The 11,368-nt window shown below is 46.1% G+C and overlaps 1 protein-coding gene across 1 annotated transcript; it reads right to left on the reverse strand.

Annotated features, from left to right (window-relative positions):
• Positions 1 to 215: 215 nt before the first annotated feature.
• LOC146853883 (olfactory receptor 8U9-like) lies at positions 216 to 8,529 on the reverse strand. The gene is made up of 2 exons (XM_085650955.1): positions 7,621 to 8,529; positions 216 to 296 (listed from the first exon to the last, which is right to left on the reverse strand). The coding sequence occupies exons 1-2, from the start codon at positions 8,527 to 8,529 to the stop codon at positions 216 to 218; spliced, it is 990 nt and encodes a 329-aa protein (XP_085507081.1).
• Between the last annotated feature and the right edge of the window lie 2,839 nt (positions 8,530 to 11,368).

Here is an 11,368-nt window from a genome sequence, read left to right on the forward strand (position 1 = left end):
AGTGAGCGCTGCCTTGTTCATCGCTGCATGGGTGGTGGTGGTCCTGGTGGTGGTAGCATTGGCGGTGGTTGTTGTTGTTGCTGCTGCATTGGTGGGACTCTAAGCTGCATGATGACTATCTCCATGGCTTCTGTGGCTGTTCTGGGAAGGCTCAGGCCAACTCTCCCTTATATACACCCAATTATCTCCAGTTTAAGTCAGGTTTTTATCAGGTGTTAAAAACTGGAGTTAGCGGGAGTTAACGTGTTTTTTTTGTAGCTAAGCATTTTGGAGATAACCTTGTTAATAAGGAGCAGCTGTGTTAGCGACTTTTTTCGTGAGATTTCAGTCAGGAACGCCTACCTTGCATGTCATTAGCAATACTTATCGCTGGTTTTGGTCGCTATCGGCCAAAAAGTAATGCTAACAGGGGTTTAGCGTCGCCTTGTTGATAAGGCGGTAAAATTATCGCCGCTTTATGGCTGCTAAAGCTGCAATAAAAAATTATCGCCGCCTTGTTGATATGCCCCCAAGTTCATCTGTTACCAGCACTGGGGACTGTGTGTTTTGTGCTGCAACTGAAGTAAAACAACCTTACACCGTCAATGACGCTGCTGCTGACTTTGTGTCAATAAAGCACTGCAGAGGTCACCACCACACTATGCACTGCAACCCTGGTCCCAACAACAACAGCACCTGATGCTGCTACTGTGCCGCTGCTTGCACCGCGACCTGTGGGTACTACACTCCGTACCACCTTGCTTCACTCCGTCATCCTGGTATCCCCAACAACATTCCACACCGACATCAACGCTGCTGCTTGCACCATGGTTCGAGGGCACCACTTGTAAGTTACACAATGCCTTGCCTATCCTCCACTGCAGCCCTGGTCCACCTACGCCATTGACTCCATTTCGTCAGCCATCAACATCGCTTCAGCAATGACAATGCTGATGCTTGCACCGTGCCCTGCCAGCACCGCAACGAGCACTGCTTCACTCCGACTGTTTATGCCAAGCTACCAAGCGGGTGATCAGGGGTTATTTTAGGAGTGTAACTCCCTTACCCTGACTAGGAAGAAGAGCCCGTACTTGGCAAAAGGTGCAAACCATTTCCAACTAGAGACCCCATTTCTAACATTGGTGGCAGCGGTGGGATAGGACTTGTATTTGCACTTAACTTACAGTGATTGTTGTGCACTACTACCATATCGCAGACCATTACGTATCACATACTGGTTCTCTTTCTTTTTGGCCTATTTTTGATCTAGCCAGTTATCGAGAACTTGAACTTGCAACTTCACAATGCCTGAATCAAGAGAATCATCTGTTGCATCCTTGGAAGTTGCCTTTGGGGAGGATAGGTTGGAATTCTACAACATGAAAGAAGTTGAAGGCAATTTGAAAACAACCTAAAGGTCCAAGTCAGAGGCCTCACCAGGAATCAGGGGCTACAAAAGGTGCTGAGGATCTGGGTAGCAGCCAGACATGCCAGTGAGCAGTCTTGCAATCTCAGTGGGGAGGTGGAGATGCCTATTCCTAGGATTTATGTGCTTTTGGGAGGGGGAAACCCTTCAGGCCAGGGAGCAGAGCAAGGAAGTTTGAGTTGGAAAAACTCAGGATGGAGAATGAAAGGGAAGACAAACAAATAGCCATGGAGGATAGGAAGATGATCTTAGATCATAAATGTAGTCTTTAGGAGCTGGAGCTAAGGAGTAGGCCCAGCTCAGATAGTGGCAGCAACTAATCAGTGCAGTCAGATAGAATTGTGCCCATCCCCAAGAATGTAGTAAGGGATGCAAGAAGGGGGATGACATCCACAGGTGGTTTCATGGTTATGAGGCATCCATACACATGAATGGGGTCCCTGAGAAGAATTGGGGGGCAGGATTGTGGCCTGTTTTCCCAGAAGAAGCAAGGGATTCTTTACTGGCTTTGTGTAAGGGGTGTAACCTCACCTATGCTGAAATAAAGAAGGCACTTTTCACAAGGTATGTTCTCACTCCTGAAAAGTACAGGGATCACTTTAGGTCCAGTAAGAAAACTGATGCCAACACTTGGTTGTAATGTGTGGATTATTTCTGCAAGTCATTGGATGGCTGGGTGAAGGTCAATAATGTGACAGATTTTCAGGGGCTCTACAATTTAATTGCATGGGAGCACTTGTCTAGTCTATGTTTTGCAGAGCTGTACCAGCACTTTGTTGATAATAAGCTGACTGACCCCAGGAAGCTTGCTATGGAGGCAGACCACTGGGTGAGTACCAGGGTCCCCAAAATTGTTTGGGGAGACTCAGACAAAGGTGGGCAGTGTCCCCAGTGGAAAGGTGGAGGGGGGGCAAGGGTGAAGAACATGAGTTCTCTAAAGGGCCTCAAACTAATACCCAGGGTAAAGGTTCCCATCCCCCAGGGGATAAGAAACAAGGGGTCTCTTTCGGAAAGCCTGCAGAGACCGGACCCAGGATGTCCTTTGCCTGTAAGCAGGTGGGTCACATAAGGGGGGATCCCAAGTACCCCAAGAGGGACCAGCCACGTACCATTGGGTAGACCAAGGTGTTGGCTAGTGTAGCGCATGGGGAGGAGGGGTGCCCACAGGAGGGTGGGGATCCTGCAGAAATGACCCTTGTCTCACTAGAGGACAGTGAGATGTTCTCAGGGGAGCACAGATGCCAGCTAACACTAAGAAATAGAGCACCTGGCTGACCATCAATGGGAAAAGGGTAGAGACTCTCAGAGATACTGGAGCCAGTATGACCTCAGTCCGGTGTCACCTGGTCTCTGAGGACCAAGTAGTTGCAGTGGACAACTCAGAGCGACATTATATGGTGGCACAGCTTCCCTTTGAAAGGGGGGGGGTCTCAGGTCCATTGAGGGTGGTTGTTAGCACTACCATGCCTGTAGATTGTCTGCTAGAGAACGACCTCAAGAAGTCCTTGTGGAAGGATGTTGAGCTCAGGTCGTACTTGGAGATGCTTAGGTTGTCAGAGTGGGCATGCATAACCGGTCAATGGCGGCCAGAAAGGGTGATCAGAAAGACCTGTAGCCTGAAACAGTGCCAGGTTCCTGCCAAGAGAAAGGTCAGGGGGTACAGGAAAACCCCCCTTGAGGTTCTCACGGTCTGGGAGGAGCTTGATCTTGAGAGGGACGCCCCAATACCTACAGGGGTGCAGGGAGCTTAACTGGGGGATCAATTCAAGATGACCCATTGGCAGCATGAAGGTGGTCCCACCAGGGAAGAATTCTGCCAGGAGCAGAAAGAGTGCCCTTCTCTGGAGGGTTTGTGGCAGCAGCCTGCAAACCAGGCAGCTGGTGATCAGTCTGGATCACACTGGATCTAGTGGGAGAATGGTCTCCTGTACAGCAAGCCTAAGGTCGCTGAGCCTCTGTCAGGTTGGCACACCAGCGCTTAAATGGGTTTGGCTCATGGCATACCTTTGGCAGGATATCTGGGGTGGAAGAAGACTTTTCACCGGCTTTTCACCCACTTCTTTTGGCCTCAAATGCGAAGGCAGTTAGATGGACAGTGCAGGTCTTGCATGGGAGGAAGGGTAAAGCTCCTCTCCAACTTTTTCCAGTTGTTGGAACCCCTTTTGAAAGGGTTGAGATGGACATTGTGGGGCCACTGGATCCCAAGACAGCCAGGGGCAACAGGTACATCCTGGTCTTGGTGGACCATGCCACCCGGTACCTGAAGGCAATCCCTATCAGGACAACGACGGCGCCAGTGGTGGGCCAGGCGTTAATGGGGATCTTTTCCCGTGTGTATATTACATCCCTGTGGAAGGAGTGTGGTAAAACCTACAAGTTCACCACTCCTTACCACCCACAAGGTAACAGTTTGGTGGAGAGAATCAACCTAACCTTGAAGGGCATGATCAAGGGTCTAACAGAACCCATGAGGCATGGGACCTCCTCTTGTCATGCCTTCTCTTTACATTCCCTTTGAGCTTCTGTGTGGGCACCCTGTGAGAGGACCTCTTAGTTTGGTCTAGGAAGGCTGGGAGGCAACTCCCAGGAAAACTCCCCAGGATATATTTACCTACATGCTGGTCTTCCGGAACCAAACTGCCTGCTTCAGGAAACTCGCTCAGGTGAACCTGGAAGCAAGCCAGGAGGAGATGAAACACTGGTACAACCAGAATGCCACTCTGGTAGAGTTTCATCCTGGCTAGAAAGTGTAGCTTATGGCCCCAGTGGAACCTTGTGCCTTACAGGACAAGTGGACTGGGACTTTTGAGGTGGTGGAGTGCAAAAGTGATGTCACCTATCAGGTGAATTTGCGGATTCCCAGGAACCCTTTGAGGGTCCTCCACGTGAACCACCTCAAGCCTCACTTTGAGAGGTCTGAAGTAAGCATGCTCTTGACAACAGATGATGGGGTGGAAAGGAGAGTGAACCTCTCCCTTACCTCCTGTCTTCCAAGGAGCACCATGGGTCAGTGGAAGGTGTGATCCTCTCCCCTACACTGAACCCCAAGCAGCAAGGTGACTTTAACCAGTTGTTGGGACAGTTTGCCACGCTGTTCTCTTTGACCCCAGGTGTTACTCACTGGTGTACCCATGATGTGGACACTGGTTACAGCCCTCCTATAAAACACAAGATTTACAGGTTGACTGGTCACGGCCAGCATCAAAGAGGACTTCTCTAAGATGTTGGCGTTAGAGATGATAGAGCCTTCCAACAGTCCTTGGGCCAGCCCAGTGGTCATGGTCCAAAAGGCTGCTTCACGCGGTGCCACTCTAGAACAGCCATTCTGTGTGGACTACCGTGTGTTCAATGCCGTCACCAAGATTGACGCGCACCAAATCCCCAGAGCTGATGAGCTTATTGATCAGTTGGGAGCTGCCAAGCACCTTAACACGTTTGATTAAACGTCAAGGTACTGGCAGATTGCCTTAACTGGTCGGGCTAAGGAGAGGTCAGCATACTCAACCCCAGAGAGGCATTACCAATTCCGGGTGATGCCCTTTGGATTGAAGAATGCCCCTGCCACCATTCAAAGGTTGGTCAACCAGGTGTTTGCTGGACTGGAGGATGTCAGTGCTGCCTACCTGGATGACATTGCAGTGTTCAGTTTCAGCTGGTAAGAACTTTGCAGCACCTCTTGGAAGTGTTGAAGGCTCTGCAGAAAGCAGGTCTCACGGTCAAGGCCAGTTAGTGCTGGATCAGGCAGGGCTCTGGGTATACGCCACCCCTGGTATCCCTGACACAGCTGCTCCACGCTGACATCGACACCACTGCTTGCACCGTGTTGTGTAACTTAAGACCAGTGCCCTTCAACCATCAAGGGCAATGCTCTTAAGTTACACGATGCACTTTCCTCATCCTGCACCTCATCCTGCACCTCATCCTGCACCAAAGGCACACTGACACCGGCGCCTTCGACTCCAGTTAGTCAGCCGACAACAGCGCTTCAGCAACAGTGACACTGCTGCTTGCACAGTGACCTGCCAGCACTGCGACGAGCACTGCATCACTTCGCACAGCATCCCTGGTCTCACCGATACTGCTAGATGACCGTCACCGAGCCGTGGCTTGCACCGCGACCTTAGGGTACCACAAGACCCACCACTGCACTCGCACCGCAGCCCCAGTGCCTGCCGGTGCTCCTGACTTCAACCATGAGGAGTTCGTTCTGCAACGCGTGTGCCTTCAAGGGTCCGATGACGCCCACACCGACCTCCAGAACCAATGTCGGCTCTTCAGGGCTCATCAAGAGGTCATCGACGTCCTGCATTTCTAAAGGTATTGTTTTGCAGGTCTTCCTGACATTGTTGCTGGCCCGCGACGCCGCGGTCAGCCAGAACTGTTTGGATTTGTTGTTCACTATGACGTGATAGCCCCAGATGGAGCTATCGGCTTCAAGGAACTGTATTTCAACTCAATGTTGATTATTGAAGATTTCTGAGAACTGTATGGTGGACTTTTATTGTTTTTGGTCTTGTTTTGGATATATAAAAATATTAGATATTTTTCTAAACTGGTGTGGTGTCCTTTTGTAGTGCTTTCACTGTATTACGGTTGGTTATCTGCAAATGCTTTACGCACTGCCTCTAAGATAAGCCTGACTGCTCGTGACAAGCTACCAAGAGGGTGAGCAGGGGTTATTTTAGGAGTGTAACTCTGTTATCATGACTTGGAATGAAGGGCCCCCTCTTGGACAAAGATGCAAACCATTGCTAACTAGAGACCCCCATGTCTAACAGTCCCTTTTCTCAGCAATTTCAAACAATTCCTTAAACATCTAAGAAGAATTGAATGTGCTGTGTAGAGGCCAAGGGCAAGTCAAAGTAGAAGAAAGTCTATGCAGGTTAAACACAAAATTAAATCAATGAGTGGTAGATGAACAAAAACAACTGTGAAATTAGGAATAGATATCGATAAACAGTACACACAGTGACATCTAAATATATATATAAATATACCCAAAACAGACTTATTTTAATCCCCCTAAACACAACAGCCTAAACCACTATATAGTACCCAGTACAATACAAGACATAGATAACTATCTGGAGAATGTGTAGGCTATAATACTGAACATGAACATTTATTAATGATGATAAACACTTTGATAAGTTAGTGAAGTGACATACTGGCACATGCATCAACAAAGACTTTTGCAATTCCTTAATTGCGATTTTTAAGGAATCACAATTAAGGAATTGCAAAAGCCTATGCATGTAGGAATCACTATAAAAATAGCGATTCCTACAAACTCCTTAATTGCGACTTGCAAATTGCGAGTCGCAATTAAGGAATGCCATCCCAATCATTCCTATGGGCCTCTAGGCCCATAGTAATGATTTGGAGATTGCATGAGCAAATTGCGAGTACCAGTAGGTACTTGCAAATTGCTCATGCAATTTCAAGGGTGCAAGGGTGTCAAAATGACACCCTATTGCACCCCTGAAATTGATCTGTGCACATATGTTGCACACACACATGCTCTAAGGGCATGTGTGTGCGCAACATGACACTTTGAAAAATGCACAAAAGTGCATTTTTCAAAGTTTTTGCAAATTACCATGAAGTTCAACTTCATGGTAATTTGCTCCCCCTATTAGCGAAATCGCTAATATTTTAACTTTAATGCATTGTATTTAAGGAATCTCAATGTGGGATTCCTTAAATGCAATCGCAATTTAAGGAATCGCTATTTAGAGATTCCTTAAATTGCGATTTTTGCATTTGGGATGATGCATCCCAAATGCGAAAATACCGGTCGCAAAGGGGCAGATTCTGCTAATCTGCCCGTTTGCGACCAGTTTTCTCGTTGATGCATGTGGCCCATAGTGTTCAAAAGATTCAACATTTTAAAACATTAGTTGTCCAGCATTAATGAAATGTCTCTCACAAGTGACTAGACATACCAAAATGTATCTTCAACAGCAGTCAAATTGCTAATTGATGCCAACTGTGTGTGAATGTATGCTACTTGAGACACTATACCTGTTTGTTGTTAAGGGAACTCTGCTGCATTTATTGCAAGATGTAATACAGCAAGAGGTCAGACTACAAGTGATTTTACAATGACATTTAACAAAATAGCATATTATATTATATATGCATGAGTGGTTGTGGTTCTGATGACTTTCACAATTACTTTTGTACTCTATTTGAAATCATATTCTCGTTGTCACTTTTCTAAGTGCCTCTTTGACCTCTCTGTTTCTTAAGCTATAAATGAGTGGATTCAACATAGGAATTATTATAAAATAAAACACTGATGCCACTCTGTCCTGGGCCATTGAGTGGCTTGAGTTAGGTTGGCCATACATAAAGACAAGCGTGCTAAACATGATGATAACACAGACGAAGTGGGAGGAGCAAGTGCTGAAGGTTTTCCATCTCCCTTCTTGGGAGTTTATCTTCAGAATGGCAGACACAATGTAAGTGTACGAGATAAGGATGATGATGAGGCTTATCATTATGAGGCAACCGGCCAAAGAAATTGGCACTGCCTCATTCAGAGAGGCATCAGCACAAGTGATCTTCAAGACTGCAGGAGCTTCACAGAGGAAATGTGTGATTATATTTGATTTGAAAAAGGGCCGAGGGAAAGAGAATATGGTTTGTGTCAGTGCATAGAGGATGGCAAATGTATACATAGAAACAAGAAGATAAGTACAGACTTTGGTGTTCATGATGACTGAATACAGCAATGGATTGCAGATTGCAGTGTAGCGATCATAGGCCATCAATGCCACAAGAAACACTTCTGCACCTCCAGTGGTATATCCTAGAAACAACTGCATTAGGCAATCTCCAAATGAAATTGTCTTTCTCTCTGCTAAAATGTTTGCAAGCATATTTGGGGTTGTGACTGATGAATAACAGATGTCGACAAAGGACAAATTGAAGAGCAGGAGGTACATGGGTGTGTGAAGCTGAGGCGACATCATGATCAAAGCCATCATCCCTACGTTGCCTATGACAGTTATACTGTAGATGAAGAAGAAGACTACAAAGAGGGGAACTTGAAGTGCTGGGTCATCTGTGAGTCCTGAGAGAATGAATTCTGTCACCAGGGTCCAGTTGCCCATTTGCATTGGCTCTGAAAAAGGAACCTTTCTAAAAAAATTGAGAGAGAAATGAGAGGTGAAGTTGTATCCTAATTAGGAAAATACACAATTATCAATTGAAACATTAGAGACCGGAAGAATGCATACATGCAATTGTAATATGGCGTACAGGATATCCATCATTTTTGTGACTGAGTATCCATCCACTAAAATCTAAATCAGTCCTAAAGTTTTTTACTCTACAGATTGCAAGTATTTCAGAAAAAAATCCCAGCAAAACCCTTGTCTTTTCAAGTATTCTCCATGAGCCAAATTATAACTAGCTTTACAATCTTTTAGAACTGTAACCTTTCTAAATTTGACAAAAGTTTACAGTTGATATATGGTTAGTGCTACCCATAATATGAATTAATTGAAGCATTCCAGCATTCACCTATTTATTGAAGAATTCAAGGATCCGCATATTTATCTATTTAGTGGTTTGTTGAGGGACTCATATACTAACAACGTAATCCACCACATTATGTTATGTTATGTTATGTTAGGAGTTTTTTAAAGCGCCCAATTACCAAAAGGTGTCTTGGTGCATTACTTTATTTTGCACGTATCCTTCTGCACTTCTTCATTTTAGTTTAATGAAGTAAACACTATTTTAACATGACACAAATTCTGACAGACTTCTTATATCTTCACTGAAGTGGTGCTCAGTCAAGCACTGATGTTGTTTCTATACTTCTATATGGACACAGTTTTAGGCTTGTGGGAGAAAGAGCGTACTGACAGTCAGATACATTGTGCATAATACATAGTGAGATTTGCAAGAATTAAAATTCACATCAAAAATGGAATCGGTACATTGTCATTCATTTCTGATGCACAACTAAGGGCATCATTACGATGTCGGTCGGAGTTTCCTCCTCCCGACACGACTTGGTATCGGACTGACTGACTCGCGGTCGGCGTTCCTCCCGACCAATTACGATGTGATCTAACACTGTTTGGTCAGATTTCCATTGACTCCTATAGGAGCCTGTGTTCCGCCTGACAACACAGGCTCCTATGGGGAACTGGGGGTGTGCGGAAAGCTCTGCACCTTGTTGCAGGCCCCCCATGGTGCCTGCCACACAGTGCAGGGTTTTTTAGGGGGCAGCTCCCAACTGGAAGCTGCAGGATGAAGGTGGGCCCTGCTAGGTTCCCTAAATGTCACCTTCCGACAGCTTTTTTGTTGTCACACAGGCCGACTTGGAAAGGCTGTTGGATGCAGTACATAGAGCTTTACAATGCGCATTCGACTGCCACGCATTCTCTGACTGCCGGTTGGAACCGATTTGAAAAGACTGTGCAGTTTGCAAACCAACCTCAAACCGACCTTAAACATTGGTAATCGGTGGGTCAGATTGTTCTGACACAGTCTAGGAGATTCCGAGTGTCGGGAGGAGGATTTCTGCACGACATCGTAATCGGCCCCTCAATGAGAAAGTTAATAAATAACAACCATCTTTGGTTAAGTCCTTGGTCTGTGTAGGAGAGTATTCAGTGGTGGCTCCTTTGCTAAGGTGGAGGAGCATTGCCCCACTGTGCAAAAGGAAAATTAAAATGACAAGAAAATAATGTTATTGTCATTTTATTTTTCCAATTGCATGCAGACAGTCGCCTGTGTGGGGCGGGTAGGGGTGGCCAGAGCAGAGGAGGAGTGGTTTGCACTCCAAAGTGCACATTGACTATTTGGCTGGCCCTCTCGGGATGACCAAACAGTTCATGTGCACTTTGCATGTTCCTACCAGGGTGCAACACACAGCCTGGTCAGGAACATGCACAGGCTCCCTGTTCCAGTCTGAGTGCCGATCCATGGCGCTCAGACCAATCACAACGCTGCATTTCAGCGTTGTGATTGGCTCAGGGGATCCTGTGTCCCAGGTGCTACTAGCTGCCGGCCAACTGCAGAAATAAAGAGGATGAAGGAGAGGCGGCGGCAACCAGCCGTAAGTTCTAAGGTGAGTATATTTTTTTCTTTTATTAATTATCTCCCCCGCCTCACCACACCCATCTGGTAGCAGCCGTTCCTCACCACACCCATCTGGTAGCAGCCGTTCCTCGCCACACCCATCTGGTAGCAGCCGCTACTGAGAGTATTTGAAGCAGAATCTCAGCAAACCCTTTTGGGAAAGACAAAATCACTTTACATATGTAAATTTCGAATCCCAATTAAGAGATTCATACTGAAAGGAATTGCACTTACAAATACATCATTTCTGCCAAAATGGAATTGAAGAGATCACAAATGTTGGGTTAGGTGCAACTTCATCACTGATTCTGTATGGAGCATCTTGCTAAAGTAAATTATAAGCCTGACTCTTGTACATTAATGGGATGGAAGAGCCTTCTCCTACGTCATGGCCAAGGCCTGGAACCAGCTCCCAGTCAACATCAGACGCTCCCCTACCCTGCACACCTTCAGGAAGAGCGTCAAGGCCTGGCTTTTTGGCTGATCCGGAGATGCACCCCACAACCTGATTGATTGATTGCAACTAGTTTCCCACCCTGTTCCTATAAAGAACATGATGGGACTGCACATGGACTATATCCATATTTTAGGAGGGTAAGTAAAAGATGCTTATAGAATAATATTTCCCTTAGTGATATGAACATTGGTACGCATTATTTTCCTGCTCTTGAGTGTCCATTTTGTGAAAAGGCTTCATCATACCTTTTTCACAACTATGACACCTTGGCTGCTGTAGAATTATTGGGTGGCCTATGGGATTCTTTGTGAATCTTAAAATGGAGAAAATGGAGAAGTAACCCTGGCATTTATCAAATTGTTCACTTATCATCTTTTAAGTCAGGCACTGTTGACCCTGGAATC

This window comes from Triturus cristatus, chromosome 4_1 (genome assembly GCF_964204655.1).
Source record: "Triturus cristatus chromosome 4_1, aTriCri1.1, whole genome shotgun sequence".
Taxonomy (NCBI): domain Eukaryota; kingdom Metazoa; phylum Chordata; class Amphibia; order Caudata; family Salamandridae; genus Triturus; species Triturus cristatus.

Excerpts from the sequence above, each read along its gene's own strand:
- LOC146853883 (XM_085650955.1), bottom strand. The coding sequence starts at position 8,529 with ATGCAAATGGGCAACTGGACCCTGGTGACAGAATTCATTCTCTCAGGA. Across the intron at positions 297-7,620 it reads TCAAAGAGGCACTTAGAAAA|CTGCTCCTTATTAACAAGGT; the intron begins GTGACAACGAGA and ends TCGCTAACACAG.